Source organism: Fomitiporia mediterranea, assembly GCF_000271605.1.
Source record: "Fomitiporia mediterranea MF3/22 unplaced genomic scaffold FOMMEscaffold_13, whole genome shotgun sequence".
NCBI lineage: Eukaryota > Fungi > Basidiomycota > Agaricomycetes > Hymenochaetales > Hymenochaetaceae > Fomitiporia > Fomitiporia mediterranea.
The window spans coordinates 1,196,007-1,223,343 of record NW_006760398.1 but is presented as its reverse complement, the minus strand read 5'-3'; the positions used below and the strand labels follow the sequence as shown (position 1 = coordinate 1,223,343).

Here is a 27,337-nt window from a genome sequence, read left to right as displayed (position 1 = left end):
ACATAAGTTTTAATGTTATGAAATTGTATACATGTATTTCATTTCATTTCGGAGGCAAAACCACGTGCATACAACAGCAATGAGTGATTGTCGGGCTGGAGACGCGTCCGTCTGCTCGTGTGCTTTGCTTTTGTACATATCCTCTCCTCTCTCTTCTCAATCTGCTTAAGTATCAAACAAGCAACAAGGAATAAGGTGATAAGTGATAAGTGGACGAGGGGTATCTGAAGGCGAACGGAGACGACGATGAGCGGGACAACGAGCATGGAACACTGTGCGTTCGTGCTGTTAGCCGAGTTCGATATCGACCGCGGGGCTCAGCTCACGTACCAGTTTCCTCAGCCTTTGGGGACTGATGAGGGGTGCGTCCACTCTCCTTCACTCTATCACTCTCCCTTTCTCTTCAATTTACTCACATTTGTTTGACATTATAATGTGATAATGCAATCGTGCGATTGGTTTGGATGACAATGGCTGAAGGCTCCTTGCACACCAAATGCTCCCTGACGGTGCAGACCGACAACTTGAAGATTGGACGATATTCTTCCTTAATCAGACACCGTTTAATAGGATTGAGCCGGTGCTTGCTCTTGAGTCTTCTTCTTCTCGTTCAATCAAAGGAGATTCGACTGCCTCTCTCGGTCAGGCTGGAGAAGGGGATGGGGTAGGGGTAGGGGATGGGAAGGAGGGGGATGGGGAGGAAGAGGAAGGGAGTGAGTTGTTGTATGTGCTGAACCTTGTTAGGACGAAGTTGGATGCTACTGCGAGGAGGTATGTGATTCTGTGCTTATTCGTATTGCGCTGTGCTCATTTGAATTGTGTTGGGTGAAGAGGTGCGGAGGTGAAAGCTATGGCGATATGTACAAGGCATCCGTTCATCCAGATCTTCAAGGTCAGTCCGCCTCTCCCTCCACTTTCCTCCCTTTCATACAAAATACTAACTTCAGAACAATAACGAATGTAGCCCGTCCTCCTAATGGCCCTCCACGACTACTTCTCCGACCCTTCCCAAGAATGCCTCGCTCGGCTGTTTGACGCCGTAAACGCGATGGACATCTCAGGCGCACCGACGCTCACGAGGGATGAGAAACTTATTATGCGGGTTACGGAGAGGAAGGATATCTTTATGGAGAAGTTCGCTTCGCCTCCTCCTTCTCAGAATCAACCACAAAGTCAGAGTGCGGGGTCGAAGAGACCGTCACAAGGGAGTACTCACGCCGCACATCGAGAACGAGAGAGGGAGAGAGAGAGAGGAGAGAGAGACCGCGATACGTTGGTAATGCATCAGGGAGAGGGGGGGTCGAGGTCGAGTTTCGAGGGCGGGAAGACCCAAAGTCAAAGCCAAAGTCAGAGCAGGAGTCGAGCTGATAGTTTGAAATCCCACAAGAGCGCTGCAGCGTCTGAAAGTTCCGGACCTGCCTCGTATGCGAGCGGTGCAGCGTGGGCTGGAGCTGGGGAGGACGGCGTACTTGCGCTTGACGGGCTTCACATCACCACCACCACTACCAGCAACAGCAATAATAATAACAGCAATGGGAACGACTCACACTCGCGGGATCGAGCGCAAAGTCAGATTACTCCCCAGCCGACTCAGACTCAGACTCAGACGCAACGTGGCCGACGATCGGTAGACTCGAACTCGACAAGCTCACATGCCCGACGAGATGAGTATGCTGCTATCCCACTTGTCGATGTGAATGCTCGTGCGCCGAAGGATACGCATTTCTATACGACGTCGATCGTGTATCGGGGACATACGTTGCCGATTAAGATGCCCTTGGCTACGTTCCCGGAGGAAGTTGGCGACGTAAGTCTTCTCATTCTTTTAACCCTTACACATATCATCTAGAATTTAAGATTTAAGCTAATGAATTTTCTTTTACGTTTGAATAGTACTCCCTCATCTCCCTAATCCAAACATTCAACTCCCCCTCCACAAGCATCTCAGGCCCCCAACACCCCCACCTCCACACAAACGGCGACCGTACCCACCCAATCATCCTCCTCTTCAACGCACTCATTACCAACAAACGTGTGATCTTTCTTGGGTATCAGAGACCTGCGGGACAGGTCGCTAGTGTCGTGTTGGCTGCGTGTGCGTTAGGGAGTGGATGTGGTGCGGTTTTGAGAGGGTTCATTGCTAGGGCGTTCCCGTATGCGAATTTGACGAATCGGGATGAGTGGGAGAAGATGTGCGTGACAAAATCTATCTTTTCAAATTATCCATCGTGCATACAAACAACTGACTAAATGATCTCATGAAATCCCTACAGACCAGGCTACATAGCAGGCGTAACCAACCCCATCTTCGAACAAGCCGGCGAATGGGACCTTCTCTGCGACATCTCTACAGGTCGAATGGTCGTACACAAAGATATTCATATCAATTGGCCTGTTGGATCTTTACCTTCCTCTTCTGCTCCTCCGCCTGGTACGGGTGGGATAACGCGTGTGGGGACTTTGCGTGGTGAGCCTTCATTAGGGATGGGAGGTGTTGGTGGGAGTGAGGAAGAGGTGGGAAGGATGAGTATGAGTACACAGGTGAATGCGGCGCCGATTGCGAGTGTGAAGGCGGATTATTCGGGGAAGGCGGATAGTCCGGATAATATTTTCATGGATGATGTGAGTTCCCATCTTTCTTCAGTCGACAAGTAGAAAAAAAATGTGAGAGAGACACTAACGCAAAGACGGCCATTACACAGATCATCAACGCAATCCAATACCACTTCGGCGAAACCCTCGTCCGAGCCCGTTTCACAGAATACGTCCTCCGTTTCGTCCGTCTCGTCGCGCGGTACGAAGAAGAGTACCTCGGTGGAACAACCAAAATCGGGTTTCCCACAGTCTCGTTTGACGCGTATGCGTATCCAACAGTTCAGTTGGGCTCGGGTATGATTTTTCAGGATGATGTGAGTGTGGGGAGGGAGCTTGTGGCGAATGCGAGGAGGATTGAGGGGTGGAGGAGGACGGAGATGTATAGGTTTTATTTGTCGGTGCGTTTCTTCTCTTTTCTCTTCTCTTTTCTTTTAGTCTTTATTTTCGGTGGTCTTTGGTGAGAGAATGCGAATGCTGATTGAGTTTGGAAATGAAATAGGACTTCCAAAACGCACTTCAGACGAGAGCTATACAAGGCTTTGACGTCTTACACCAGATCGTGAGGTTAAAGACGGCGAAGAGCATTAGTGATACGGAAGTTGAGCTTATCATGCGTTCGTTAGCTGAGAACGTGCAGACGTACGATCAGGTTGTTGAGGTACGTTCACTCACTCCAGTACATGTACATCTCTAACTCCGAGAACGTTTGTTTCATTTTTTAACTGGATTAATTTGCTACTGAATTGCAGCTGTTGTCGTTGCTACCGCAATACCTTGGTGGACTCCTCCCGTTAACGTTTGGACTCTTCCATCAACAGGAGACGATACGGAACTTGACTGTGGAGTTGTTGACGACTCTGCGAGCGTTTCCCGTACGTCCCTCATTTCCACATCCACTCTTTCTGTAGCATGAGAGATATATTTTATTTAGATTGGCGTCCAATTCCTACAAGGCCTAAACCACTTCCACCGATACGCCTTCGTCCGGCAAGCACACACCCGTGAAACTAAGATACTGCGTGACGCCGAACGACAGCACACCAATCAACACAATCATACGAATAATCACAATCACAGTCATAATTCCAACCACGGCAACTACGCTAATAACTCGCACCACACCAGTAACACCAACAATAACGTGAATACGAACCATACCAACCATACCAACCATGTGAATCATATGAATCATAATACGTTGTTGTCGCCTCCGTTACCTAACTTGGCTGCGTGGACGCCGACGAATCGGAGTGAGTCGAGTTTAGGTGGGGTTGCTTGAGGTCAAGAGGCTGTGGTTGAGATTTTCCTTGGTTCGTCGGTCTCGTTGCTAGGCAAACCCGATTCACATGTGTCTTTTGGCATGGTGCGATGATGTGCAGTAGATCTGTGCTTTCTTCATCTCTTCAGCTATGACTCGCGTGCTTAATTAAATTTTAAATTATCTCGTTATATCTGTCTTTTTGTGGATGTATATATGCGTGTATGTATGTATTCTTTCTTTATCTATACCTAATTCATTTATTCCGCTGTTCAGACTCGTACTTGAATTACGCATACGACCTATGTATCGCAATATATTTGCTGTATGAGGCGGACCAAAGCAAAATACCTAAAACAAGCAGTGAAGTAACTACCGCCTCTGCAGCACTAATACCAATATCAAAGCGGTTCTTCCTCACCTTACCTTCTTCAAAACTTCACCGCACCACAAAGGTTGGAAAGATACGAAGATGGATAGACGGATAGATGGGATAAACACCTGGTAAGTTTCATCATAGAAGAAACTTACATAACGAACATTCATCGATCACTTTATTTAAAAAGCTTGCTGTCGGGGATTGGAAGGGGTCAATGCTCTTTCGTTTCGTACCATGACCACCTCTCTTTCCCCTTTCCCTTCCCTTTGTCTCTCTTCACCATCTACCCCTTGCCCACTGTCTATCACACATTGCTCGGCTTCTGGTAATGCAGTATGCCTCTGTTGGATGACTTTCAGCCTGTACGAGGCTTGCCTCCATTGTCCCGTCAATAACCTGAGTGTTCGACTCTGCTACACTAGTCTTGCCTTCCTCTGTGTTTGCACAAATTACCTGATCATTTGTCATTCTCCTTCCATTGCCCCAAAAAAATCACTCTTATTTCTCAATTCTTTTGACAGATAAATTATAACATAAAGCCACAACATACCTACTCTCTGCATCCCAGACCCTGATCGTCCTCTCGTCATCATAATCCCGTCCAAATCTTTTGGCATGGGATCTGGATGGCAAGAACAGTCAGGGTCTGGCGAGCATGGACGAACTGCTGGGCTTTGAATTATATTTCATATGAACGCATATAGCTGCATAGACTGGCTTGGTTTCTTATTCTTGTCGCTTCCTGTATCATTTCATTTCTAGCAGATACCTGTAATTTAGTATTTTATTGTTACCTTGAGAAAACAAGTACTATATTACAGTGTCTGTGCATTGTACTGATCCATATAAACAAAATACTGCCTATATGCTCTATTTTCCGACGTTGAATTCTTGGTCAGTTGTCACAATTTTCCGTTCTTAATATTTAAAGAGGTAAACATGTATATGAATATGCAATGCGAGTTCATGTCTGGTCCATACGTGGTGTCAGACAGGGTCTCTAGTACAGGGAGCCGTTGATAGGTTTTTGTAATAGTATGGAATAGTGTGGCATGTCGTGTTTCGTGCTAAAAAAATTATTCATGGATTAAATGAGGGTCCTGTGTTCATACATCTAGTGCGTCCAACGGGAATATGGCAAGATATGGACTAATGGATCGAAGTAAACTATCTGAAGAAATAATTTAGAACGTAAACGGCTCGTCAAGAATCTCGTCCTGGGGTCACAGTCTGAGTATTGACGAAGATATTGTGTATATGCACGTCTGAACTTACCAGGGGCCGAAGGCTTCCAAGCTATTTCCAGATATTGTGAGACAAATTCATACAGAAAACGGTTTAGGGTACGTACACATGGCTTTGGCTGTGGGAGTGCCCACTTTCTCTTTTTGAACTCGGGCTTTGCTTCATAAGCCAGATCAAATACCCTTTTGCTGCAGCAGTGATTTCAGAACATCAGGTTGAGAACACAAACTAAACAACACACTTGAGTTCCTTTAACATCTCCCTGTTTGTCCAGGGATGTCCATCACCTGAATGTGGAGTCATTGGTTTCTCTCTCTATCCTCGATTCTCAAAGGCTTACAAAGTAACTGCACAAATGTCTGAAATAAATATCATTAGATACATCATCTACAAGAGCGGACTGGGACTTACATCCGTCAGAATGCCCCCATTGTTGCTATCAAGACCCAGTTGGTCATCCGAGCATGCAGACCAGGACGTCTATTAATTATCAAGCCTCATTAGATATTCTCAAATTACAATGATGTGCGTTCCATACTACATGTGCAAGGTCCTCGACCTTTTTCTCAGATACGACCTTTGTATCAACAGATACTTCTTCAGTCTGAGCGACAGTCGCTCCATTAGGCATGACCGAAATAAGACCACCACGAGCCATATATGGCATCTCTGCACATCAACAGAACGTAATGGACACTTAACACAGATGTACTCTGTTAGAAAATGAGATAGCCTACTCATGCTCCCTGTTCGTTTTGGATTCCTCTTTAACATTGATGATTTTGAGTCCACTGTAGAAGAACGTGACTCGCTAAGTATAACGTTTAAGGATGTCGTTCGTTCCGGGTTTGTTTTTGCCCCGTTTCCTAATAACCGACGAGGGAGCCCAGACGGGCCTAAGTCGACAGGTGAAGAGACACTGAGTACAGCGTCAAGTGATACGGTTCGTTCCAGGTTTGTTTTCGTCTCGCTGCCTAATAACCGATGCGGAAGTTCAGATGAACCTAAATTATTAGGTGGAGAGACACTGAGTACAGCGTCAAGTGATGTGGTCCGTTCCTGGTTTGTTCTCGCCTCGCCTCCTGCTAACTGGCGAGGAAATTCAGGCGAATCTAAATTGACGGGTGAAGAGACCAGAGAGGTACTTGGTGACCACTGGCTGTCAAGACTATTGTCGGCTTGGTGAAAGGGTAAGTCTGCGATATGTTCCGCAAACAATATGATAAGGAGTGCAATAATTAGATTGGCATCTCAAGGAGAAATGAATAATCAGGCCTACCGGCTCCAGTTCCTGAATGACAGCAATCCAGTAAGACCTATACAATGAGATCGGAAGAGATTCATCAGAAGAGAAGAACAGAAAAAGTCACTATATACTGTGACAGTAGAAAACGAACCGTGAGATGAGCTTTTGGCGGCAAATCGTCAACCAAGATCCTTTTTAAGTCCTTTGCAGCTAGTCAGAATCGGGTGAGGGAGTAAAAATGGCTGAGTGAAACGAACATCATCCATGATGTAGTTGGTTGCCCTCTCAGTGTCGCTCTTACTGGGGTCATATTGCACGTCGACAGGCCAAAACACTGCATATATGAATGATAAAGCTGAAAGCTTTGGAGACGGAATAGAAGCTGAGTACCTTCATCGAACCCATCTTCTTCCGTGCCGTCTTCATTCACAATTTGCGAGCCATGTCCCGAAACTGTCAAGGAAGGTGTCAAACTGGGGTTCATAGTCATATAGACGAGTACTTGCAGGAAAAGACGAAATGGTCTCCAGGCTGAGCATCTTGGACAAGTGCCTTCATTGCTTTTATCTGGAAAAGAAAACAATAATCGTAAGTGCAATTTGCTGGGTACATTCATGAACGAACCATTGTGTCGTTCGTTGGTCGCACGTGTTTATCGTCATCCATAAGAATTACGATGTCTTTTTCGGCATACCCGTACCTATCTGGCAAACAATGACACGCTTGAGCTTAAATTTTTAGCGGGTTAGAATTTGCTCACCAATGAGCAATCTTCTAATCCTCGGAGGGTCGTGTTTAGTACCGGGTAAGAGGAACGGTGGATTCTCGTCGGGATGATTGTCGTGTAACTCTTGGTACCTGACAGCGACAAGAAGTGCCTTTTTTCTCGGGATAACGGAAATGATGGGAGCCATGTTTGACTAATTGAGTAGAGGGATATGTTGATGTCCAGGTCCAGGTGATAGTTGACCGGAGAGATACGCTGATGAGTAGGTCCAGGAGGAGCATCGACAACTTATATACAATTCACGTTGCTATGTCCTAGGACACATCGAGGCGATACAAATTCATAGCCATGTCCTCCATGCATGCTAGGTGATGCTTAGGTGTCGGATGATGACGAGCGGCGACATCAGACACAAAGATGCGCATGGCTATTGCCTATTCCCAACACGAAAGAAGGTTCCACTTCACCACTGCATATTCGCGCGTCTATCACTTTTCTGTACGCGAAAAGTGAAACGTGCTTTGTAATGGCCATCAAAACGTAATTGATAATATACGAATCTAGTGATTATACATCAAGATATGAATTTTGCCACGAGAACATGCTAAATTTATATATACGTCAAGAAATGAACCTATGCCAATTAAATAGTGTGCCATAGTGAAAAGAGAAAGAAGAAAACGAGTACAACGCGGCATAGTTAATGCGGTGTCGTGCCTTACCCGTCGCCTTCCAGCTATTCATAGAACCACCGCGAACAAGAGAAGAACCGGACTAATATGCCAATGAATAACCGATGAAGGGAGGAAGGTATTCAGAAGGTAAACGGCTCGTCGAGAATCTCGTCCTGGACTCGTTATCTGAGAATCGAGAAAGACATTGTAATATACATGTTTGAACTTACCAGAGGCCGAAGACTTCCAAGCTGTCTCCACATATTACAAGGCAAGGTAAATAAATTGCTGAGCAAGGAACAAAATGTAATACAAAAAATACTTACACTCGGCTTAGGCTGAGGAATCTCTCCGTATCCATTTTCTCTGAGCCAGCGTTTTGCATCTTTTGCTTTCTGGAATAATTCTCGCCTAGAACAAAGATAAGTATTAGACAGATGGACGGTAGTAAGAAAACACAAACGTCAATGCTTCAAGCATGTCCTTGTGGGTCCGGTCACTGTTCTCTTCTGTCATTTTGTGTGCTTTATCAGTACTGTATTCCTTTCTGTTTAAGTGTAAGTCACAAACCAAGCAAGGCAACAAAAATCTATGATAAATATGTCAGAAAATAATTCATAAACATGATGTCAGCATAGATATACCTACTTTTGTGAGGATGCCGCCAGTAGAGCTATCAAGGCCAATCTCACCATCTAAGCATGCAGACCAAGATATCTAGGTATGATTGTCAGTCCTGTGTGTAATGTGCAAAAGCAACCAGAAAACTGTATACGGCATGAGCAAGTTTTGTCGGGTCCTGTTCAGGTAAAGCACGTTTGTCGATATTTTTATTTAGTACTCCATCCTGCAAAATGCTTTCACCATTTGCTTTTTCTTTGATGTCAGGACCACGAATCCTATAGGGCATCCCTAATATATATTATATGCAGTGAAATTGTTTATTTTAACTAGAATAATGAGACGACAATAAGCAGAACTCACGCATGTTTCGTGCCATCCCCTTCATATTCCTCTTCGATTCTCCACCAGTGCTTTCCATAGTGGAAGATCGCGAAATATTTGGGAAGGAGTCCTGCCTCATTGCACGTTGAAGGTTTGTCTTTATTATGCCCGACACAGGCAATCCGTAGGGAGATTGTGTGACTGGTGAAGAGACAGGTGACACAGTAGGCGATACCCACATATGATCAAAGCTATTAATTGAGTGACTATGGGGTAAATCTATATTTGTTACAAATAGTGAGGCAAAACTCAGGAGTAAATATTTACCCGAACTCACCGACTCCAGTCCCTGAATGGCAGCAATCCAGCAGGACCTGCACATCAATAATAAGTAGGTATACAAAAGTAGACACATAAGAAAGTGCCACAGAAAACGTACAGTGAGGTGGGCATTTGGTGGCAGTTTGTCCACCAATATTTCTTTTAATGTCTTTGTAATAATAAGTAAGGAGCGAGTTGAATAGAAAGTTTGAATGAAACAAACATCGTCCATGATATAGTTAGTTGCCTTCTCATAGTCGGGCTTGGCAGGGTCATATTCCACATCGACAGGCCAGATGACTGAAATGAAATGTGATAAAGACTTGATAGCATATACTGGAATAGAGGCAGATTACCTTCGTCGTATCCGTCTTCTTCTGTGCCATCGAGATTCTCGATTTGAGAACCGTGTCCGGAAACTATCATGAAAAGTGTCCAATTAGAAAGTCGCCGTATTTTGGAAGTGTACTTACAGGAAAAAACGAAGTGGTCTCCGGGCTGAGCATCTTTTACTAGATCCTTCATTTCTTTTTCCTTTACCAAAAGCAAGTCTCGTAATTACAAATCCGCTATATGCTTTCACGAACAAACCATTGCTTCTTTCGTCGGGCGTGTGTGCTTATTGTCGTCCATGAGAATAACAATATCTCTTTCGGCATATCCGTATCTATCTGTCGAACAGTGAAACTCTTAAGCTTGGAATTTTCTGAGAGAGTTAGTGATTACTTACCAGTGAGCAATTTTTTAACCCTTGGGGGATCGTAATGTGTACCAGGCAACATGAACTCTGGTTTCTCCTTGGGATGTTTGTCGTGCAATTCTTGATATCTGACGGCAACAAGAAGTGCCTTTTTCTTCGAGATAACGGAAAGGGTGGGAGCCATGTTTAACTAATTGAGCAGAGGGATATGCTGAGAGTCAGGTCCAGGTGAAGCTGCTGAACAAGCGCATAAAGCATTGTATCTTTATATAAACTTGGTCTCTCTGATCCTGATCACGCTTTGCTGTGTCCCGAGGCAATATGGCAGTAACCGTTATGGTAGTCTTCAGTACATACTTGGTGATGGTGCTTGAGAGTCGGATGATGACGAGCGGCGACATCGCAACACGAAGATCCGTACGAACCTATGTACCGTGATTGCCTAAAGAAGTTTCCACAGGTTTACTCCATACGCGTCTATCAAGCCGCCTTCACACAAAGATGAAACATGTTTTGAAGTAGCTATCAAGACGTAATTGATAATATACAGATCTAGCCATTATACATCATATGAATTGTGCCACGAGAGCAAGCTGAAATTATATATGCATCAAGAAGTGAACCTGCCGATTAAATTGTGTGCCATGGTGAAGGGAGAAAGAAGGAACCAGAGTGCAATGAAGCACGGCCCATGCGGTGTACCGTTTTTTCCATTGGCTTATAGCTATGCAAAGAACCATCAAGCATAAAAAAAGACCCGGACTAATATGCCAACGAATACCAGTAAAGAAGAATTAATTTGACTAGGCTGCAGTGCGCATAGCTCAGAAACTGAATGGAATCGGGTAGACAACGTCCTAGTCAAAGCGGAGCATCATTGAGTATTATAATCAAGTTCATGTCCAAAAAGGCGCTTACAAGTTTCTGAAGGCTGGCAAGCTATGTATTCCTGGATCAGATGCACAACAACGTGGACAAACAGGATTGACACTCACCACCGGTTTAGGGCATCCCAAACCCATTTCTAACACTTGCTTCTTGCCCGGTCTGACTGTTTTCACCAGGTGCTCGCTATGAATTCACATTAGTGAAAATCAAATCATACACCGCACCATATATGCTTACGAGATTGCTTTAAAGAGCTCCTCATGCGTCAACTTTCGGTTTTTGCCTGTTTCTCAAGTTAGCCCGTCATGTAGTACTTAGGAATTTTGAAGTCTACGCACGTAATACGTTCCAGAAGGCCTGATGAACGTATGACAGTTAGTTATTTTAAAATGAATTCATACAGTCAACAGACAGAACGTACCATAGTAAGCATGCCTCCATCCGGACTCTCAAGCTCAAGCGTGTCGTCGACGCATGCAGCCCAGGATGTCTTCGAGTTGGAAAGAGGATAAGTCCTGAATCTGCTGCAGAATTGAGTGTACTTACAACATGTTTCTCGCTACGAACTTTCGCTTTAACTTCTTCAAATCCCTCCACGACACACTCCTCGAGAGTTTTCAACTCTTTCACTATTTCACCGTCTTGCATCATATGTGGGAGCTCTGTTCGCTTTGTAAGCGCCGATTCAAAGAGTCGAATCGGCAACAGTGGATACTAACTTAGCTGGAACGAACCTCTCGTTGTAGCTGGTGCGAAAGGTGGCCTGGACTTGGCCTTCGGAGTGATAGGGGACCATATCTTGTGTAACGTCTCCTCGTCCTCGCTTTCTGGGCGTGAATGTGGCAAATCTATACGAGAATTAATGTCAGACGAGATTGGACATACAGAAACTCATTTCACAAGCACTTACCGATACCAGAACCAGAGTGACAACTGTCGAGGATCACCTGTCGAAGTGGACAATCAATTCCCGCAGACGGACAGGAACGAAGAAGCATAAGCATACAGTGAGGTATGTCCCGACTGGAAGTCTATCCACTAGTCTCTCTTTCAGTTCCTGTAAAAAAAAACTCAATAGGTTTCCGGAAAGTATGACAGCGAAGGAAGCACGCACGTCATCGACGATATACCTGTCTATGCCAGTTCCTTCCTTATCATCATATATAACGTCGACCGGCCAGATGACTTCGTCCATTCCATCTTCCTCGTCTCCATTCTCATCAGGTATCTGGGCACCATGTCCAGAGACTAGAAGCACGTCAGGCAAGGTCTGGCGTGTTGTCAATCTAGTTGACTTACAGTGAAACACGAAGCGATCACCAGCTTTAGCATCCTTGACAAGCTCATCAATTGCTGTCAACTGCATGAAAACTTCACATCAGCTACAAGGTCCCACTTCTCGATTAAAGACGTACGATGTTTTCCCGAGTCGGCAGTGTATGCTTCCCATCATCCTTCATAATGACGATATCTTCTTCCTTATACCCATAAAATTCTGCAAAGGAATGAGCTTTTCAAGGAACTACAAGGGGTGTGGTATACTTACGGGTCAACATCTGTTTTACCTTCTCTGGATCGCCATGAGAGGCGACGAGTTCGGGGGGTGCGTCTCTCCCGGAATACTGCACGGCATCCTTGTAGGTGATGCCAATAGATAACGCCTTTCGCGCGACGGCGTGCATCTCTGGGCCATCCTTGTCAAGTCCTGGCATCCTCGTAAACGAATAGACTAGCTGAAAGTAATACGATGCAAGAGCGGAGGTGTGAAGGCCGCAGAGTTGAGGCAAGCTTGACACCCAAAGGTCAACAACGTTCACCCTAGCTTTATCCCTCTTGCAAAGAAACTCAAAATGCACACCAGTCGGCTTCCGTTCGCATTCCTGCGTCTGGATTGGATGGATCTTGATAAAGCAGTGTCATCCTTGTCTGACCGATGCGCGATGCGCGAGCGCACCGCCCATCAAAACAGGTCCGTGATTGACGCCGTGCTAGTACAACATTCAAAACGTGATCTCAATGCAACGAACGGTCGGCGGCACAGCTTTTCCGGTCATTCGAAGACGTTGTACTCCCCTATAGCTAATAATTGCCCAGTCTTCCGAGCAAAAACTCGGGCTTCCCAACGCTAGAAGTTGAAATGGGCCACCTTTGGAGCAGTTAGAGCGACAGTTAGCTAGGACACATGAGGCGAATGGACGAATCATGTCGACTTGACTAGCTTAGACGCGATCCGGATCGCCGGCCTCGTGCGGAACTTGCCTCATCTTTACATAGACAGAGCCAGACGCCCATTAATTCGTGAAGAATAAGCGTATACTCACGCGCCGTACTGCCAGTGGGAACAAATTGTATTAAATTGCTGTCTATTAGGTAGTGTTTTACAGTGGAGCATGGGCATATTAATACATTAGGTATCGCAAGCCTCACATCTTTTCTTATACGAATCTCTGATTTCCTTCGTAGAAATACAGTTGGGAATACAGTGACGAGTTTCTTCAAGTAGTAAAGCGTACGGGAGGTGGGGTAACAATTGGTCCATGGTAGGCCAAGATGGCCAATTCCCTTTAGCTCATCGAAGTGACGACTTAGAAAGGAACGGTGTGCTCCTATTCGAAGATCCCAGTGAAACGAGTATTGTCCATTTTTATATCTTGTTACCAATGATACCGTCGTTCCTTTCCAAATCTCCATCACGATGAGCGAAAGTCCGAAAAAAAGAAAAACAAGACAGCAAGGCACCCTGGAGATGGAGAGCATATGCAACGCCGCACAGGACGGCAACAATCAAGCCAACAAGGCCGCCAGCAACAAAATGATTCAAGATGGGAACTGCTTTGAACAGAGCAAAGCCACCTTGCAGAATTATAAGGCCGGAAGACCAGAACAGGACTGCTTTGGGAATGCTGTACATCCACGAAAGCGGAGCGAATCCAAATACGGAATGGCACGTCCTGTCTAAGAATGAAGCCTATGAGAGAAAAAGAACATCAATATGAAAAACGCCTCTACAAATCGATTAAAACTAACTGCTTCCAGAGTCTCATAATTTAAGGACATCTGATGATAAATGCTGAGCGCCATACTAATTATGAATCCTAATATTGAGAGCGCTATTGCAGCGATGCTAACTGTCGAAGACCCAAGTGCACCAAAGTAGATCATTGCATGCATACTTCAAGGCACAATTAACCGATGCATACGAAAAGGAACTGATCCTACTCACGATGTCAATGCCGTAGTCCAGACTGCTGTCTCTTTCCAATCCTCAGTCACCCGTTTTACAAAAACTTTCCAGGGTTCTGCGTAGACAAGATTGTCTACCCACAGCCCGTCAAGTTCGCTTGAGTATTTTTCCGGGATATTGAAGAGCACGGTTCTAGAGAACATCTTGAACAAGAACGGCAGATCTTTGGGAGCATTGTTCACAACACGCTGGTCCCGAGAGAGACGTGCGTTCTCCTCGCCGTAAAAATTCAGAAACCTGTGTCGAGCTGACATATGAAACTTCAGCACAGCTATAAGAAAAAACTTGTAATGGAAGACTCACCAACTTGTCCCCATAAACGAGCAACTACGCAGATAATATACCGATCCGCAAGGACCTCACTTGAGCCTGAGACATGATCTCGGAGCAAGTCCATAAACTCCTTGCACTGTTCTGCACCGTACGGGAATGTTCCAACCGTAGAAGTCAGATGATCTATGAATGAAACGGATGAGTAAACAACTGCGGAAGGCTATGGAAGGGGTCCGAGAGTGAGGCGCTTACCTGCCCTGGCATGAGTCAAAATACTGAACAATTCGCGCGCACAGGACATCCGGATACCCGGAAGATGTGCAGAGAAGTACTCAACATGAGTCCAATAAAATTCATTAGAGTTCCAGCCTTCAAGGACTTCAGGTCAGTACAATTTCGAACGTTTAGCTGAGAATAGGCACTTACGCAGCTGGGTCATTGATACTGAAGCAGGGATGTCCAAGTCTTCGGAGGATACATCCTGAAGCCAGAAAACAGTCCTATTGTCATGGTCCACAACATAATATCCACAAGAGTCGTCATTATCGTCAAGTTGGAGCATAACTTCAATGGAGTTCGTAATCATGAAGTCCTGCGCCTCAGCGAGTTTACCCGCCGCAGCCATCCAGTGCGAAAGGCGCTTCAACTTCTCCGCGTCGTAAATGTTTGTCTCAGTGACAAAACGCAACTGGCTATGATAGAAATACAGCTGTCCCTCTGCCTGAATGTGGCTCGACCAACCAAGTGAGAGGTAGCTAGGCCTAAAAATCAAGCAGCGTCGGTGAACACGCATGATGGATATTTTCCCCAATGATTCTCACTCTAGCTCTCCCTGGCGTGAGAAACATCCCGCAGGAATGCTCTTGCAAGATGGTAGGACTCTGTCGATGACAATTCAGTCACAAAAGTCAGGAAGGATTTGCTGAAAACGAACCCTCCAGGTTTTGAGTAACGAACCGAGTGGGCCGGTGTGATTGGACGTAAACCGGCAAAGTCAACAGGGTTGGCTTCCAAAACACGTTTAAGCGAGTAGTCCATTTCAAGAGTCCAGCAGAGGGAAGCAAGTGCTGTGGGAGCAGGTTGATGTGGTTGTACTTCCGCTGAGTTGAGAGTTGAGCCCTTATAAAAGACGGACGACCCATAAAAGTAAAAAAAGCAGTGCACAGTGCACACTGCCTCTAAATCGGTACTGAGTTACGACCTGTCATTTTTAAGCGAAAAAGAACATACGCTGGTTCAGCCCGTGCAGTGGCCTTCAGAAAAGTGGCTTATAAGCAGAATAAGAGCTCTAGCACCAAGGAGACTTGTTCATACTGTAGCCTGCAAGTTACACAAAAAGACAACCGCCTTTGGTGATTGCCTAATTTAGCGATTCCTGTTCCACTATCTTCCGCTGTCTTCTGTGCAACCATGGAGATTAACGCCCCGCCTGGCTCCCGCACGCACAGCATTGGCCCCTGCCACTGTTCACTCACTTCCTGTATTCATTTTTCCAGAACTAGATAGAATAGCCATGGCGATTGCTTGAGGCGTCCTCATTCCGACTTGGCCTAAAGTCACATATTTAGCTCTATCAGTGGGAAAGGTAATAATCGATGAGGGAACACAAGGTCATTAGGTGCTGGTTAGTCTCATTCAAATTTGTCAAATTTGCTGCGGAATGCCAGTTGCGCCGAGCCGTAATGACCCTTGCCTTGGCCTAGGGCACAGATCCGTCAGAGTCAGAAAGTGTGCTCCTTAACATTAATATTGCTCGGAAGACGGGCTCCGACCAGTTCATAATACATATGGCACTCAAAAGCACTGCATTCACGGGGTGCGTTGTCGCCTTTGCGGATCGCTTGTAAAACCATGCCGACGTAAAAACCATAGCTTAGTCAAATGCTGTTGAAATAGTTATAGGTCAGGCAAGAGCCTTCATCTCAGCGGTAATGTGCTCTGCCCCTAATTCATAGAAGGACAGTCTCGCTACCATTCTCAAAATTTGTACCGACCGGTTCTTGTTTTGCATTGCGCTGCCTCACGGCATTTACATTTTTCGGGAATTGCCTTAAAGGAAGGCAATGCTCTATAGTATTTGTACACGATACACTGCCATGTGCGTTCCTATATTCCGACACTTCTGATTAGATAAGAAATAACTACGTTTTGCCTTGGATCTTGTCACATTTCCGAATTTCACGCATCTTCCTATTTATATCATTAATCTAGGGCACTTATTAGCTTCTCACTCATGTCTTTAGGGTTGAGGAAGGCGCCTCACTTTCATCAGAGAATCCTATGTAGAACTCGAAAATATAGCGCCGAATATAGGTATTCACAGGCACCAGTCATTTGTCACACTGTCACACACGAAGATAATCGTTCACACGTGCTCTGCATGTGAAGATCAGAGGCCGAGTATAAAAGACTCTGGCAAGAAGGCCTAACACTGCACTGATGATGCCTGAACTACAAATGGCCAAGATCAACTGTGCACTCGATCGATGGCTGCGAACCGACTGGTGGAATTGTATGAGGTTTTGAGTACCGAACAAATTCCATTTCTATCCCTGTACACTTCTTGCCAAGTTCTTGGTTGGGATGTTTCTATTGAACAGCACTGCTTGATGACGCTAGCACACAAATACATCCTTGATGATGATCCTGGTCTCCACAAGGTTTGACTGCTGTACAGTTTCTCAACAACCACGTTCCAGAACAAGTGATTAACGTTTCTATTTTTGCCAGATGACCAACGGTATCCAATCTTCTGTTGTCAGTGACTGCAGACCTGTGTTACCTATCCGCATGTATATCCCGGCATAGGTGAGTATTCTATGCTTTCATTACAACATAGTCGACTGAAAAATGCATCATTATTAAAGGCCTATCTTCTGACTGCTCCACAGTTGATTGCATAATATACTGTAGCATGTAATCACGTCACCACCCTCTAGTCAACTAAAGTTGTAGGTCTGTGCAAGGTCGATTATTCTTGTATCAACACTGCTTAGTTCGAATCCGCTTACCTGCGGTCAGAACCGGAGAGGAGGTAGCAACTAATGCTGTTGCTCATCATAGGACAAATTCTGATTGAACGACAATCCTGTGTGCAATCGGACAAGCATCTGTGCGAGGTCTGCCAATTATTACTTGTTGACAAGTTTACCTAAGGATTCATCTCAAAACATGGTCAATACCTGCATACAAGTCGCGTGGAGGCTGGAACTGAAGAAGATGATTGATGTTTATGTGTACTGAAGCTTACAAGACGCTGGAACACGTTGGTTGACGGATTTATCTTACTCTTATAATATAAAAAGGGGCAGCTGACGCTTTACCAAGTAGTTCCCATCACTTGGACACATTTCAATAGGCCGACCAATTCGCATCTAAAGCTCTTGACTATCCAACATGGCTGAGCATAGCGTGTTTGACGTGCAGTGGGTTACTTTCAAAATGTATCTATTATAGCACCATGTGAAACGATAACCCGTCAGCGTTCCTATAGAGCATACTGCCACCGATAAAGAGAGTATTTTGGAGAGTACAACCGACATGGCAGCCGGCTTTGATGGCGAGGATCCAAACAAATCCGTCTCGAGGGAGACCACTTCTAGCTCCTTAGGGTAATAGCCATTTCTATTCCCCGTGTGTTTGTATTCTGAAATCCACGATCTCCGGCTGACTATAGTGGAGAGGCTCCACCTACTCATGCCAAAAGCTCCCAAATGCTGAGTTCTTTTGAGTTCTTCTAATCTCCTACTGAAAATTTCCTTGCAGTAGTCCTGCACTGGCCACTATTCAATTTAGGCCAAAAGGAAGAGCCGGTTACACGACGGGTACGAAGCAAGGCTCTTCAACGAAGCCACCGCCGCCGCCACCACAAGGAAGACCGAACTGTCCGTCCGACTCTAAGACGAGCGCGAGCGTCACTATCCTTAAAGTTCCTGACAGAAGTAAGAAGTAGGGTCCGCGCTAAATTACGCCGCCCATTCCTTCCTTACATACATTCTTGTACCCGATCGACACTGCTTTTTAATTCTATCACTGCATTCAGCGTCTATACTTTCTAGCTCTTTCTCGTTCGATAGTACCACGGAGTAATTTGATATTGTGTTGCCTTCTCATTCTCCCACAGCTTGAGACTAAATGAATAGAGGTGAATTTTATTTTGATCCAAACTCGGCAGAAAATGTGCTTCTCGAGGGCATGCAGCATGCAGCGCGCGTACTGCTTGTGGGCGTCTAATGTCAACATCTGACACTGCTGTTCAACGCATAGATCCAGATACTGATTTCCAATTGTTAGATCATCTTCTTGATGTTACTTGCTTCAAATTCATGCGACGGTTAAGGAAGCTAGGTAGGTGCCTCATCGTCTAGATCCTCTTTACATAAGAATTAGAGCCATCACGCCCGCCCGGTGTATAAAAATGTGTAAGTGGCCAAACCTAGGAACCCCCTAACTTGAATCCAGCTGAAACATGCCCAACATCGTCGACCCCGATTCTCCTACAGGAGACAAGTAAGCCATTAGGATCGTCATTTCTATTGTCCTGACCTGTTTCCTATTGCCCTAGCACCGTCATTGAACACATAATCGATGGAGAGGAAAATGCCGAAGGAACTCGACTGGTAACGGCGGGCATTGTTGAATCCACGATTTCCTACGACTCCGTTTCAGGGGAATCTACCCCAAGCTCGCTGAGGTTCGTCTACACTCTCCACCGTCTCTCTACTGCGTGTGCAATTCCCCTTTCACTAAACGATTTGTAGCGAAGAATTTCTTTTCCCTACCGACATACTTGGTGATCCCGAGCCTTTGGCTGCTTCCGACTCCATCAAGTGAGTTGCATTCAATGCGGTTATCCTGTAGCTGTTATTGATGACCTCCTAATAGCACATCTTCACTTCAAACAACCGTGATACAGTTCAGACCCAGAGGGAAGCTCGATAAGAAAAGTGTTACTCAGCCAAAGAAGCCAAAAAAGAAAGACTCTCAAGGCGCGGGGAAACCAAATCCACCTGAGCCAGTTATTAGTTTGCCGAACCCAGCCAGCCTACCAAGCCCCTCTGATTTACCAAATATTCCTGATCCACCGAGTCTTCTCGGTCTACCAAATCCTCCCGAACTACCAAATCTCCCTGACCCACAGCCTCGTGAGCCAACATCTACTGACCTAAAGAGGGAAGAAGGCAGATAGGTATAGATCCGAGTCATCCGACAACACAGCAAGCTATCAAATACACGCATTTTTATGGTCCTATTCTCTAGTAGTACAATTAATTATCAGGCTGCCGCTTGCTTTCCTTCGCGTGTAAATCAGTGCTTCTAATGGAAGTCAATATTAATATGCTTTATTCAGTGCATTTCCTTTTTGACTTCATGCAACGACTAAATCACAGAATATGTATTCATATACAGTGCAAGTTCCTGAGATTTCAGATAATCCAGTAAGGCAATCTTCCCAAGTAAAATGCAAAAACAATTATAACAACACAGGCTTTCGACTACTAATTACTGGTTCACTACTATCATGACTAATGATTACCCAGTGGTAATAATTTTCTGTTATTAAATGGCCCCTTCAGACCGTTATTCCCCTTCCAGCCGAGTTCATTAATCTACTTACATACAACAACCAAGCTTCTCGTCTGAATATAATTAACACACAGCCAAACATAATACGGTCGGGTCAAAAGTAGTATCAGACTTCTAATCAACACTTACGGACCCTATTCTATTAGAAGAAGCAGCAGTGCGAACCCAGTGGTCCGGTTCAAGAAGGCGATGAGTAATGATTAACTGATTAAGGGGTGAACGTTGCGCGGAAACTGAAGCTGTGAGGCAATACAAAATGTACTGCACGGCCCGTGAAAGCGTTGTTCAGTGGTACTGGTTGCACTGCTTTGCTTTTTTAAATTCAGCGTTCCCCATTGATCCTTGTACATATAAGGAACTTGCTGAAACAGGTAATCTCCTATGCTTGCCTCTTCCATCACCCAATAACCCCTTTCTCTAACCTTGCTACTCTGTCGATCAGATCGCCCCGAAATGCCGAATACAAGTTCATCCTAGGAGAGCACAAAGTCGACATCATCCCGTTGATGAGATGGATATAGTCGATAGCTGGCTAGGAACACAGTGTAGTAGTAGTGGCTGCAGTTCCCCAATCAACTACAGCTCCACTAACGAGTCTAGTTCGGATCATCTAAGATTTGTGTCCATCCCTTATTTAGGTCTGCAGTGAATTGCAATGCTCAATATACGTTTGTCTATAAAGAGAAATCACTCACGGATTGGAAGAAGATAGTTTTAGGGATTCCATAGCTCCCTGTGTTCCAATCACCCTGATCGCATCGTCGACTATTCATTACAATAAACATGCAAGGACAGGATCCCTCGACTACTTGTCCTAGAGTATGGAAGGCCTGGGGGTGTAACACAATGAGGGTTTAGAAGGATAATCGGAATGCTATGCGCAGCTATGTTCATTCACTTGCAATGCATACTTTCTTTCGTGCACATGCATTTAAAGACGATCATGAAGTCCTCGTGTCTCGGCGCCTGTGTAAAGTGCCTCCACGCGCAATTCATCTGCCTTTTTGGCCCCAGCTGGAAGGCAATCCACTAGCCACTGTTCGCTTCACCAGAATTCTCCTGTGAGTTTTTCCCAGTGCCAACTGAACATTGTAGGCAGTCCATCAAAGCATCCACAGAGTTCCTAGGCCCTAGGGTGCGGTGTGTCTATACACGAAACAGATTGAAGAACCGCCGACGAGCTACGTGTTTACTATACCAAGAGATTGTCGTACTTATTCCAAAAAAGAGCTGGTGGGCAAGTGTTGCAGGTAAGTACGAGTGCATAGGAATGGGCCTGCGATACATCGATGAAATCCACTGCTCCAAGCGTTTGACCCGCTTGCCGAGAGTGCCGAAATTGAAATTCCGAGTCTTGGTCATCACGAAGGATGTTTGTCATTGAATCGTCGTCCAGATCGTCCACTTTGTTGAGTCTTGTTTTCTTGCATTTTGGAGCCATTGTCACTTGTTTGCACTCAGATACGCAAAGACATAGGCTACGGACAAATCTTAATCACCGTTGACCATGGGACATAAGGAGTATACGGCGCCTTACAGACTGCGTTCACGTCTCAACGATTAATATTGTGGTCGGGCAAAACACTATGGTCTTAGCGTCTAAGAAAACGTGGAGCCCTGTGCATCTTCAATCGTTGTCCTACGTACTCGGCGAGTACCGTAGTGCGCCTATGGTACTCGCCACAAAACACGTTGCAGTCGTCACGAGAAAAGAGGATAGACGGCGGTCGATAACAGCCTCCGATTCATACTGACTCATGGTGGTTTCCGTATATATGGGTGGCCTGTTTGCATGGCAGTTCTATATCACTTAAACGAGCTCGCTTGAGTCAAATTGGCTATAAACAACCCATCTGCAAGCACGCTGATTCCTTCATTGGCCATGTCTCAACCCATTGATTCTACTGCAACCGAAATCAAGTACGCCTATCTCCATTATTTAACGTATCAATAGGCTTGTCTCATTTTATTCTATATTCACAAGTATCGTCATCAACCATACCCTTGCCGATGAGGATAACGTCCAAGAGGGCACAAGCACCATGTCAGACGTCGTTGACTCCGAGAGCTCCGACACATCCTTCTCGCGAGGGTCCACTCCGGACTCGCTGAGGTATGTACTCGTCACCCGTCGTCAGTCCTACACACACGCTCATGAACGCCCGCCCCTCCTCACAGCGAGGAAGTTCCGTCTGCGACCGACGGAAGTGCCGAGGCATTTATAGGTGGCGAGTGCACAAAGTTCGTTTTCATTTTATGTGATTCCGCAAAACCTGTGCTAAACTTTGCTGCCCTAGTACAAGTGCATTGCCTGTTCCACTGTTCAGGCCTAAAGGAAAAGCTACCTTGCCAACCACAAACAAGCCCACCAAGCCCAACAAGCCCAACAAGCCCAACAAGCCCACCAAACCCACCAAGCCCAAGAACGGAAGCACGTAGATGCCGGTTGAAGGCTGTCTGTCAAGTAGCGCAGCCCTGCTCTGAACCAGTTCTGGTTCTATGCGTAAATGATCATTTTCTCGTCTCATCGTCTTCATAATCCTGAAAGCCACCCATGTATTTAATGCATCGGATTGCTGATCTCATCCGTTAATCCAATGATACCTTATTTTCGACGCTTCGATCAGGTTCTGTCATGAATGATCTGCCACAAGACTCAGCCCATCTAGACACTTAAAAGGTTCTGAACGAGGAGTTTCTTTCTAGACTGAGTAGAAGGTAGGTGAAGTCTAACACCCGGATCGTCCTCGTCCTCGTCTGTTGCGCGTAAAAAGTGTTACACCATGTTGAACGTAAGTATTAGAACCAAGATGTAGCAGAGCTGAGGAACTCGTTGATCGCAAATTGTCCGTATGAAGGTGATTATTCGCCAATACTTTTGGATTGGAAATAACGAAGCAATCAGGTGAGTTCCTCCAAGGTTCCGTTATAAAGTACTAAAATGTTCCTTGTAGTAGTCCTGCACTGGCCACCATCAGTTCAGACCAAAAGGAGGGACCGGTTACCCGACGGACACGGAAAAATGCACCAAGCCAAAGCCATCACCACAAGAAGACCGAGCTGGCCGTCCGGCTCTAACACAATCGCCAGCACCACCATCGTTGAAGTCCCAACAGGAGTAAAATGTAACGTTCTGCGACTCGCCACGGATTCTTCGAATATACTTTCTCTTCTCTTTGAACACCATCATCGCATTTAATTGCTATGCAGCTCACAAAGCTTCTCCCTTTGATAGTGTCTTTGAGAAGTTGATACTTTATCCCCTCCCTACTCCGCCCACAGCTCGGGACTTGTTTGGTCCAATTTTGGCAAGAAGCGCGCTTCTTGAAGATGAAATATTAACTTTCTCGGAGACATGAAGCACGCACACTGCTGCTGGGCGTCTAACACTAGCATCTGATCCCTCTATTGACGCGTAGATCTAGATACTGATTTCCAATTGTTAGATCATGTTCTTGATGATACATGCTTCAAATGCGCGTGTCGGTTGAAGAAGATGGGTATTTGCTTTATGTTGAGATCCTCTATAATTAGAACAGGACTCATCCTGCCTGCCCCGTATATAAAAATGTGCAAGCTACCAAACCAAGGGATCCAACCGACGACATGCCCCACATCGCTGATTCCGATTCCCTTCCCACAGAAAACGAGTAAGGCATGGAGCATTACTTCCATTGGCCCAACTGATTTCAATCACTTTAGTAATGTCATCAAGCATCCGTTTGATGGAGAGAGAGGTGCTGAAGAAACACTGCTAGTTGGGCCAGACGGTATTGATTCCACGATTTCCTGCGAATCAGCCTCAAGAGAATCGACCCCAAACTCTATGAGGTTCGCATGCGTTCCTTACTGTCACTCCGCTATGTATTCATGCGCTCCATGATTAATATCTACAGCGAAGAAGTTCCGTTCCCTACCAACCTACTCAGTGCTCCCGAGCCTTTGGCTGCTCTTGAATCCATTGAGTGAGTTGCCTTTGATGCGATTTTCTTGTGGCTCGTGCTAACATTTTCGTTTTAGCGCATCTTCTCTACTTACTACACAGTACAGACCCAGAGGACAAATCGATAGGAAAAGTGTTACTCAACCGAAAAAGCCAAAAAAGAAAGATTCTCAAGACCCAGGAAAGCCGAATCCATCTAACCCGAAGGCACCTAAACCAGCACCTGCTGACCCAGGGAAGAAAGATCGAAAATAGACTATTTATGGAGCAACACAACCAGTTGTTAAATACACCGAAATTTCAAAGTCCTATAGTGCAATTAATAATTAGATTATTACTTACTCCCCTTTGCCTGTAAATTTATGTCTCTAATTGGAAGCCAATTAGCTATACTCGATGTATTGCCTCTTCCTCATTGTGCAACGATCCAATCACATAAGGGTAGGTATTGCCCTTCGGCGCTCATGTGCTGTGCGATTTCTCAAGTATACGGATAATTCACCAGAACAAGATTATCAGGTGCTATGCAAAAAACAACTCTCATAGCATGGGCATACAACATGATATAGTTCGCTAGTGTCACAATTAATCATATCCGACTTAGTGTATGAAGTGGAGATATTTTTGAAGTGTTATTTGCGCTGAAGTTCTTTAGTCTATTTATATGCATTAATCAAACTTTCACACTGTCGCTGTAAATACGAGTAATCTGCAAAGTATCTACAACTAGTACCTGAATATGGATTGATTGATGGACGAGCGATCATCACGCAAAGACTGAAGCTGTGAGACAATAGAACCTTGCAACGCCTCCAAAGTGTCTGGCAGTGGCACCGGTTGTACTGCTTCGCCTTATTTATCCGGCTTCTCGATCGATGCTTGTCAGTGTGCATATAAAGAGCTTTCTCAAACAGGTAATCTCCTAGGCTGACCCTTGCCATCACTAGATCGGTCCCTCCACTCACCTTGTTACTTTGTTGATTAGATCGCCTCGAAACACGGAATACAAGTCTACCCTAGGAAAGTACAAGGCTGGCATTGTTCAAATTCCTAGTGTTGATGAGATGGGCACACGCATGACTGTCAAGGGACACGATGGTCCATCGTTGTTGGTTGACTTCAACCCCAATGGATTGATCACAAACGAAGTCTAACCCGGATTATCTAATCAAATTGACGCTTGCTTACAGCGAATAGACCTTCACACATTGAAGGAAGCTATTTGCTGCAAAATAATTAAGGGACTCTGGATATCCCTGTACTGAAAATTCCCGAAGCACAGCAGCTGCACTCTCTACTATTCAATGTAGTAACTTACTAGTAAGTTAAATGTGTAAATCCAGGACTTCCCAGCTGAAATTCCAATGGTAAAAAGGGCTCATGTAGCGGTGCAAACCAACGAGAGGCCAAGTAGACCAAAAAATCATGCATAAACTCTGTCCAAGAGGCATTGCACTACATTTCTGTACATTTACAGACGATTGAGCCCTCGTGTTTCTACGCACCTGTACAAGCGCTTCCACACACAATTCATCCACCTCCTTGGTTGCAACTGGGAGGCAGTTCACAAGCCACTGTTCGCTTCAATTATCACTTCATAGTGAATTTCGTCCAATGCCAACTGAATTAGTGTTGAAGCATCATTAGAGGTCTTAACGTCCTAGGATGCGATGTGGCATGATGCGCGTCCACATTGAATGGATGGGGAAATCAGTGCTGACGAGACGCGCAATCATTATACAATAGAACGCTGTACCCATTCCGAAGGAATTCATTAATTGGCCAAATGTTGGAGACGGTACGAGTGTATAGGAATGGGCTTGAAGTTATCGAAATCCACCTAAGTCTTAGTCCGAGTCAAGGATTACCCGCTAGCTTCACGTGCCGAAATTGGCATTTGATCCTGTCACGAGTCCTGTGAATGATCGGTGAGTCTTGTTCTCTTGCTCTTTGAGTCTCTTGTCACTTGTGTATGCTTGGTTACACAGAAATATTGGCCACGGACGAATCTAGAGCACTGTTGATCATGGACAAACACAGGGAGCATATTACGTCTAACAGACTGCGTTCACATCTCGGTCGGGCGAGATTCTGTTGTTTGAGCGTCTAAGAAAACGAGGAGCCCTGTGTATCTCCACTCGCTGTCCAGCCTATCAGCGAACATCTTGAGGAGTCTCCCTAGGCCTAAGGTGCCGCCACTGAACGTCATCACCAAATCGAACACGAAAATGTATTGGAATTTACTGCTAAGACATATATTTTTTACATATTGTGGATCCTTATATTCGCTTATAAAGTCTACATGTAAATATATTGCCTTGTCAGACTCTGCACGTTTTGGTGATGGTGCTGCAATAAGTTACAAGAGGTGGGTCCAGTCACGTTACATAGACGCTGAACAGCCTGCAGCTATTCAGCTCACAGCGAGCTTCCGGATATTTAAAACGAGGCCCTATAAATGACAACTCCCCAACTTAGCCCACTAAAAAAAGCCATCGCCTAACGCACGAAAGCACCCACGCCGACTACCCCGTTAATACATTCATCTAAATGACCGACATTACTTCTGTTGCTGCCAACGTCCAGTAAGACCGTTCTATTATTACATCATACTGTCAGGCTTGCCTAATTCAAATTCAAGTGTCGTCGTCGAGCACGCTACATCAGCGGATGAAGAGGGTGTCCAAGAGGGTACAAGTACCATGTCGGACGTCGTCGATTCCGCGAGCTCCGACAAATCCTTCTCTAGAGAGTCAACTCCAAGTTCCCTGAGGTATGTATCCGTCTCCCACCATGCACTCCAGCACAAACTCTAATCGACACCCACTAAATGCCCACAGTGAGGAAGTCCCGCCTGCGACCAACGAAAGCGCTGAAGCGTTCAGAGATGGCGAATCCATAAAGTTCGTTTCCATTTTATGTGATTCCGCAAAACCTGTGCTAAATTTTCTCCTGGTGTTAGTACATTGTCTGTTCCTCCGTTTAGACCTAAAGGGCAAATCACTCTGCAGTCCACTACCAACAAGCCACCAAAGAAATAGATGCGGGATGAAGGCTGTGTATCAGGCAGCGACCCTGTCCTGGACTGGTTTCTCGTTCTTCTCGCAGATGGACACTTTGCTTCCAAAGAATGTCATACTCCGAAACCCATGCATGCACATTGACCTTTCCTGTATCGTATCAGACCGCTAATTTATACCACCTTTAATCTGATCATACACTTGTTTCATCACTTTAATTATGTTCTGTCATGAATAATCTGCTACGAGATCTGGCCCATATAGATACTTGGAAGGTTCTGATACACCATGAT

General features: G+C 45.3%; 13 protein-coding genes across 13 annotated transcripts; 8 read left to right on the top strand and 5 right to left on the bottom strand.

Annotated features, from left to right (window-relative positions):
* The first annotated feature begins 149 nt into the window (after nucleotides 1–149).
* On the top strand, nucleotides 150–4,013 carry FOMMEDRAFT_128338 (spindle pole body interacting protein). The gene is made up of 10 exons (XM_007270516.1): nucleotides 150–362; nucleotides 481–771; nucleotides 832–892; nucleotides 965–1,807; nucleotides 1,894–2,192; nucleotides 2,274–2,622; nucleotides 2,703–2,993; nucleotides 3,095–3,253; nucleotides 3,345–3,467; nucleotides 3,527–4,013. The coding sequence occupies exons 1-10, from the start codon at nucleotides 247–249 to the stop codon at nucleotides 3,872–3,874; spliced, it is 2,880 nt and encodes a 959-aa protein (XP_007270578.1). The 5' UTR covers nucleotides 150–246; the 3' UTR covers nucleotides 3,875–4,013.
* A 1,403-nt stretch (nucleotides 4,014–5,416) lies between these two features.
* Nucleotides 5,417–7,637, bottom strand: FOMMEDRAFT_160877 (peptidase C14; the record flags this gene model as incomplete). The annotated part of the gene is made up of 15 exons (XM_007270515.1): nucleotides 5,417–5,449; nucleotides 5,508–5,528; nucleotides 5,584–5,665; nucleotides 5,719–5,764; nucleotides 5,818–5,836; nucleotides 5,889–5,957; nucleotides 6,016–6,146; nucleotides 6,215–6,673; nucleotides 6,757–6,793; nucleotides 6,875–6,925; nucleotides 6,981–7,057; nucleotides 7,114–7,196; nucleotides 7,226–7,290; nucleotides 7,348–7,427; nucleotides 7,484–7,637. The coding sequence occupies 15 exons, from the start codon at nucleotides 7,635–7,637 to the stop codon at nucleotides 5,417–5,419; spliced, it is 1,407 nt and encodes a 468-aa protein (XP_007270577.1).
* Nucleotides 7,638–7,979: 342 nt separating this feature from the next.
* Nucleotides 7,980–10,274, bottom strand: FOMMEDRAFT_148789 (peptidase C14; the record flags this gene model as incomplete). The annotated part of the gene is made up of 15 exons (XM_007270514.1): nucleotides 7,980–8,297; nucleotides 8,355–8,375; nucleotides 8,451–8,535; nucleotides 8,588–8,633; nucleotides 8,695–8,713; nucleotides 8,773–8,841; nucleotides 8,885–9,036; nucleotides 9,109–9,348; nucleotides 9,407–9,443; nucleotides 9,509–9,559; nucleotides 9,614–9,690; nucleotides 9,747–9,809; nucleotides 9,864–9,924; nucleotides 9,982–10,061; nucleotides 10,121–10,274. 15 exons carry the CDS (start codon nucleotides 10,272–10,274, stop codon nucleotides 8,265–8,267), a joined length of 1,188 nt encoding a protein of 395 aa, XP_007270576.1. The 3' UTR covers nucleotides 7,980–8,264.
* A 372-nt stretch (nucleotides 10,275–10,646) lies between these two features.
* On the bottom strand, nucleotides 10,647–13,144 carry FOMMEDRAFT_142854 (uncharacterized protein). The gene is made up of 14 exons (XM_007270513.1): nucleotides 12,525–13,144; nucleotides 12,394–12,473; nucleotides 12,278–12,338; nucleotides 12,093–12,226; nucleotides 11,985–12,035; nucleotides 11,889–11,925; nucleotides 11,698–11,826; nucleotides 11,525–11,640; nucleotides 11,400–11,468; nucleotides 11,317–11,335; nucleotides 11,216–11,261; nucleotides 11,086–11,161; nucleotides 11,009–11,029; nucleotides 10,647–10,947 (listed from the first exon to the last, which is right to left on the bottom strand). The coding sequence occupies exons 1-14, from the start codon at nucleotides 12,688–12,690 to the stop codon at nucleotides 10,915–10,917; spliced, it is 1,038 nt and encodes a 345-aa protein (XP_007270575.1). The 5' UTR covers nucleotides 12,691–13,144; the 3' UTR covers nucleotides 10,647–10,914.
* Nucleotides 13,145–13,312: 168 nt separating this feature from the next.
* FOMMEDRAFT_128335 (uncharacterized protein) lies at nucleotides 13,313–15,573 on the bottom strand. Its single transcript, XM_007270512.1, has 8 exons — nucleotides 15,430–15,573; nucleotides 15,317–15,376; nucleotides 14,922–15,256; nucleotides 14,748–14,864; nucleotides 14,526–14,678; nucleotides 14,202–14,469; nucleotides 14,006–14,150; nucleotides 13,313–13,946 (listed from the first exon to the last, which is right to left on the bottom strand). The coding sequence occupies exons 1-8, from the start codon at nucleotides 15,531–15,533 to the stop codon at nucleotides 13,623–13,625; spliced, it is 1,506 nt and encodes a 501-aa protein (XP_007270574.1). The 5' UTR covers nucleotides 15,534–15,573; the 3' UTR covers nucleotides 13,313–13,622.
* A 1,958-nt stretch (nucleotides 15,574–17,531) lies between these two features.
* Nucleotides 17,532–18,356, top strand: FOMMEDRAFT_23155 (uncharacterized protein). Its single transcript, XM_007270306.1, has 4 exons — nucleotides 17,532–17,760; nucleotides 17,826–17,920; nucleotides 17,978–18,106; nucleotides 18,172–18,356. The coding sequence occupies exons 2-4, from the start codon at nucleotides 17,892–17,894 to the stop codon at nucleotides 18,233–18,235; spliced, it is 222 nt and encodes a 73-aa protein (XP_007270368.1). The 5' UTR covers nucleotides 17,532–17,760; nucleotides 17,826–17,891; the 3' UTR covers nucleotides 18,236–18,356.
* A 607-nt stretch (nucleotides 18,357–18,963) lies between these two features.
* On the top strand, nucleotides 18,964–19,683 carry FOMMEDRAFT_160872 (uncharacterized protein; the record flags this gene model as incomplete). Its single annotated transcript, XM_007270511.1, has 4 exons — nucleotides 18,964–19,004; nucleotides 19,060–19,188; nucleotides 19,256–19,324; nucleotides 19,380–19,683. 4 exons carry the CDS (start codon nucleotides 18,964–18,966, stop codon nucleotides 19,681–19,683), a joined length of 543 nt encoding a protein of 180 aa, XP_007270573.1.
* Nucleotides 19,684–20,161: 478 nt separating this feature from the next.
* Nucleotides 20,162–20,690, bottom strand: FOMMEDRAFT_23151 (uncharacterized protein; the record flags this gene model as incomplete). The annotated part of the gene is made up of 1 exon (XM_007270305.1): nucleotides 20,162–20,690. A coding segment is annotated over exon 1 (190 nt), but the record flags the coding sequence as incomplete, so codon positions are not given.
* Nucleotides 20,691–20,801: 111 nt separating this feature from the next.
* FOMMEDRAFT_170582 (uncharacterized protein) lies at nucleotides 20,802–22,630 on the top strand. The gene is made up of 5 exons (XM_007270510.1): nucleotides 20,802–21,142; nucleotides 21,200–22,001; nucleotides 22,066–22,194; nucleotides 22,260–22,322; nucleotides 22,379–22,630. Exons 2-5 carry the CDS (start codon nucleotides 21,964–21,966, stop codon nucleotides 22,518–22,520), a joined length of 372 nt encoding a protein of 123 aa, XP_007270572.1. The 5' UTR covers nucleotides 20,802–21,142; nucleotides 21,200–21,963; the 3' UTR covers nucleotides 22,521–22,630.
* A 234-nt stretch (nucleotides 22,631–22,864) lies between these two features.
* Nucleotides 22,865–23,203, top strand: FOMMEDRAFT_160869 (uncharacterized protein; the record flags this gene model as incomplete). Its single annotated transcript, XM_007270509.1, has 3 exons — nucleotides 22,865–22,873; nucleotides 22,940–22,986; nucleotides 23,065–23,203. The coding sequence occupies 3 exons, from the start codon at nucleotides 22,865–22,867 to the stop codon at nucleotides 23,201–23,203; spliced, it is 195 nt and encodes a 64-aa protein (XP_007270571.1).
* Nucleotides 23,204–23,687: 484 nt separating this feature from the next.
* Nucleotides 23,688–24,279, top strand: FOMMEDRAFT_31335 (uncharacterized protein; the record flags this gene model as incomplete). Its single annotated transcript, XM_007270331.1, has 4 exons — nucleotides 23,688–23,731; nucleotides 23,784–23,912; nucleotides 23,978–24,046; nucleotides 24,132–24,279. 4 exons carry the CDS (start codon nucleotides 23,688–23,690, stop codon nucleotides 24,277–24,279), a joined length of 390 nt encoding a protein of 129 aa, XP_007270393.1.
* A 1,973-nt stretch (nucleotides 24,280–26,252) lies between these two features.
* FOMMEDRAFT_23148 (uncharacterized protein) lies at nucleotides 26,253–26,461 on the top strand (the record flags this gene model as incomplete). The annotated part of the gene is made up of 1 exon (XM_007270304.1): nucleotides 26,253–26,461. A coding segment is annotated over one exon (209 nt), but the record flags the coding sequence as incomplete, so codon positions are not given.
* Nucleotides 26,462–26,518: 57 nt separating this feature from the next.
* Nucleotides 26,519–27,167, top strand: FOMMEDRAFT_148785 (uncharacterized protein). The gene is made up of 4 exons (XM_007270508.1): nucleotides 26,519–26,609; nucleotides 26,666–26,797; nucleotides 26,865–26,927; nucleotides 26,987–27,167. Exons 1-4 carry the CDS (start codon nucleotides 26,575–26,577, stop codon nucleotides 27,063–27,065), a joined length of 309 nt encoding a protein of 102 aa, XP_007270570.1. The 5' UTR covers nucleotides 26,519–26,574; the 3' UTR covers nucleotides 27,066–27,167.
* The last annotated feature ends 170 nt before the right edge of the window (nucleotides 27,168–27,337 follow it).

Excerpts from the sequence above, each read along its gene's own strand:
- FOMMEDRAFT_128338 (XM_007270516.1), top strand. The coding sequence starts at position 247 with ATGAGCGGGACAACGAGCATGGAACACTGTGCGTTCGTGCTGTTAGCC. Across the intron at positions 2,623-2,702 it reads ATAATATTTTCATGGATGAT|ATCATCAACGCAATCCAATA; the intron begins GTGAGTTCCCAT and ends GCCATTACACAG. Across the intron at positions 3,468-3,526 it reads CGACTCTGCGAGCGTTTCCC|ATTGGCGTCCAATTCCTACA; the intron begins GTACGTCCCTCA and ends TATTTTATTTAG.
- FOMMEDRAFT_142854 (XM_007270513.1), bottom strand. The coding sequence starts at position 12,690 with ATGCCAGGACTTGACAAGGATGGCCCAGAGATGCACGCCGTCGCGCGA. Across the intron at positions 12,474-12,524 it reads GGTAAAACAGATGTTGACCC|AATTTTATGGGTATAAGGAA; the intron begins GTAAGTATACCA and ends ATTCCTTTGCAG. Across the intron at positions 11,469-11,524 it reads TTCGTAGCGAGAAACATGTT|ACATCCTGGGCTGCATGCGT; the intron begins GTAAGTACACTC and ends TCCAACTCGAAG.
- FOMMEDRAFT_128335 (XM_007270512.1), bottom strand. The coding sequence starts at position 15,533 with ATGGACTACTCGCTTAAACGTGTTTTGGAAGCCAACCCTGTTGACTTT. Across the intron at positions 14,679-14,747 it reads TTTGACTCATGCCAGGGCAG|ATCATCTGACTTCTACGGTT; the intron begins GTAAGCGCCTCA and ends TTTCATTCATAG. Across the intron at positions 14,151-14,201 it reads TGGACTACGGCATTGACATC|TATGCATGCAATGATCTACT; the intron begins GTGAGTAGGATC and ends TGTGCCTTGAAG.
- FOMMEDRAFT_23155 (XM_007270306.1), top strand. The coding sequence starts at position 17,892 with ATGGCTGAGCATAGCGTGTTTGACGTGCA. Across the intron at positions 17,921-17,977 it reads CATAGCGTGTTTGACGTGCA|CGTTCCTATAGAGCATACTG; the intron begins GTGGGTTACTTT and ends ATAACCCGTCAG. Across the intron at positions 18,107-18,171 it reads ACCACTTCTAGCTCCTTAGG|TGGAGAGGCTCCACCTACTC; the intron begins GTAATAGCCATT and ends GGCTGACTATAG.
- FOMMEDRAFT_170582 (XM_007270510.1), top strand. The coding sequence starts at position 21,964 with ATGTCTCAACCCATTGATTCTACTGCAACCGAAATCAA. Across the intron at positions 22,002-22,065 it reads TCTACTGCAACCGAAATCAA|TATCGTCATCAACCATACCC; the intron begins GTACGCCTATCT and ends TATATTCACAAG. Across the intron at positions 22,323-22,378 it reads ATAGGTGGCGAGTGCACAAA|TACAAGTGCATTGCCTGTTC; the intron begins GTTCGTTTTCAT and ends TTGCTGCCCTAG.
- FOMMEDRAFT_148785 (XM_007270508.1), top strand. The coding sequence starts at position 26,575 with ATGACCGACATTACTTCTGTTGCTGCCAACGTCCA. Across the intron at positions 26,798-26,864 it reads TCAACTCCAAGTTCCCTGAG|TGAGGAAGTCCCGCCTGCGA; the intron begins GTATGTATCCGT and ends AAATGCCCACAG. Across the intron at positions 26,928-26,986 it reads AGAGATGGCGAATCCATAAA|TACATTGTCTGTTCCTCCGT; the intron begins GTTCGTTTCCAT and ends TCCTGGTGTTAG.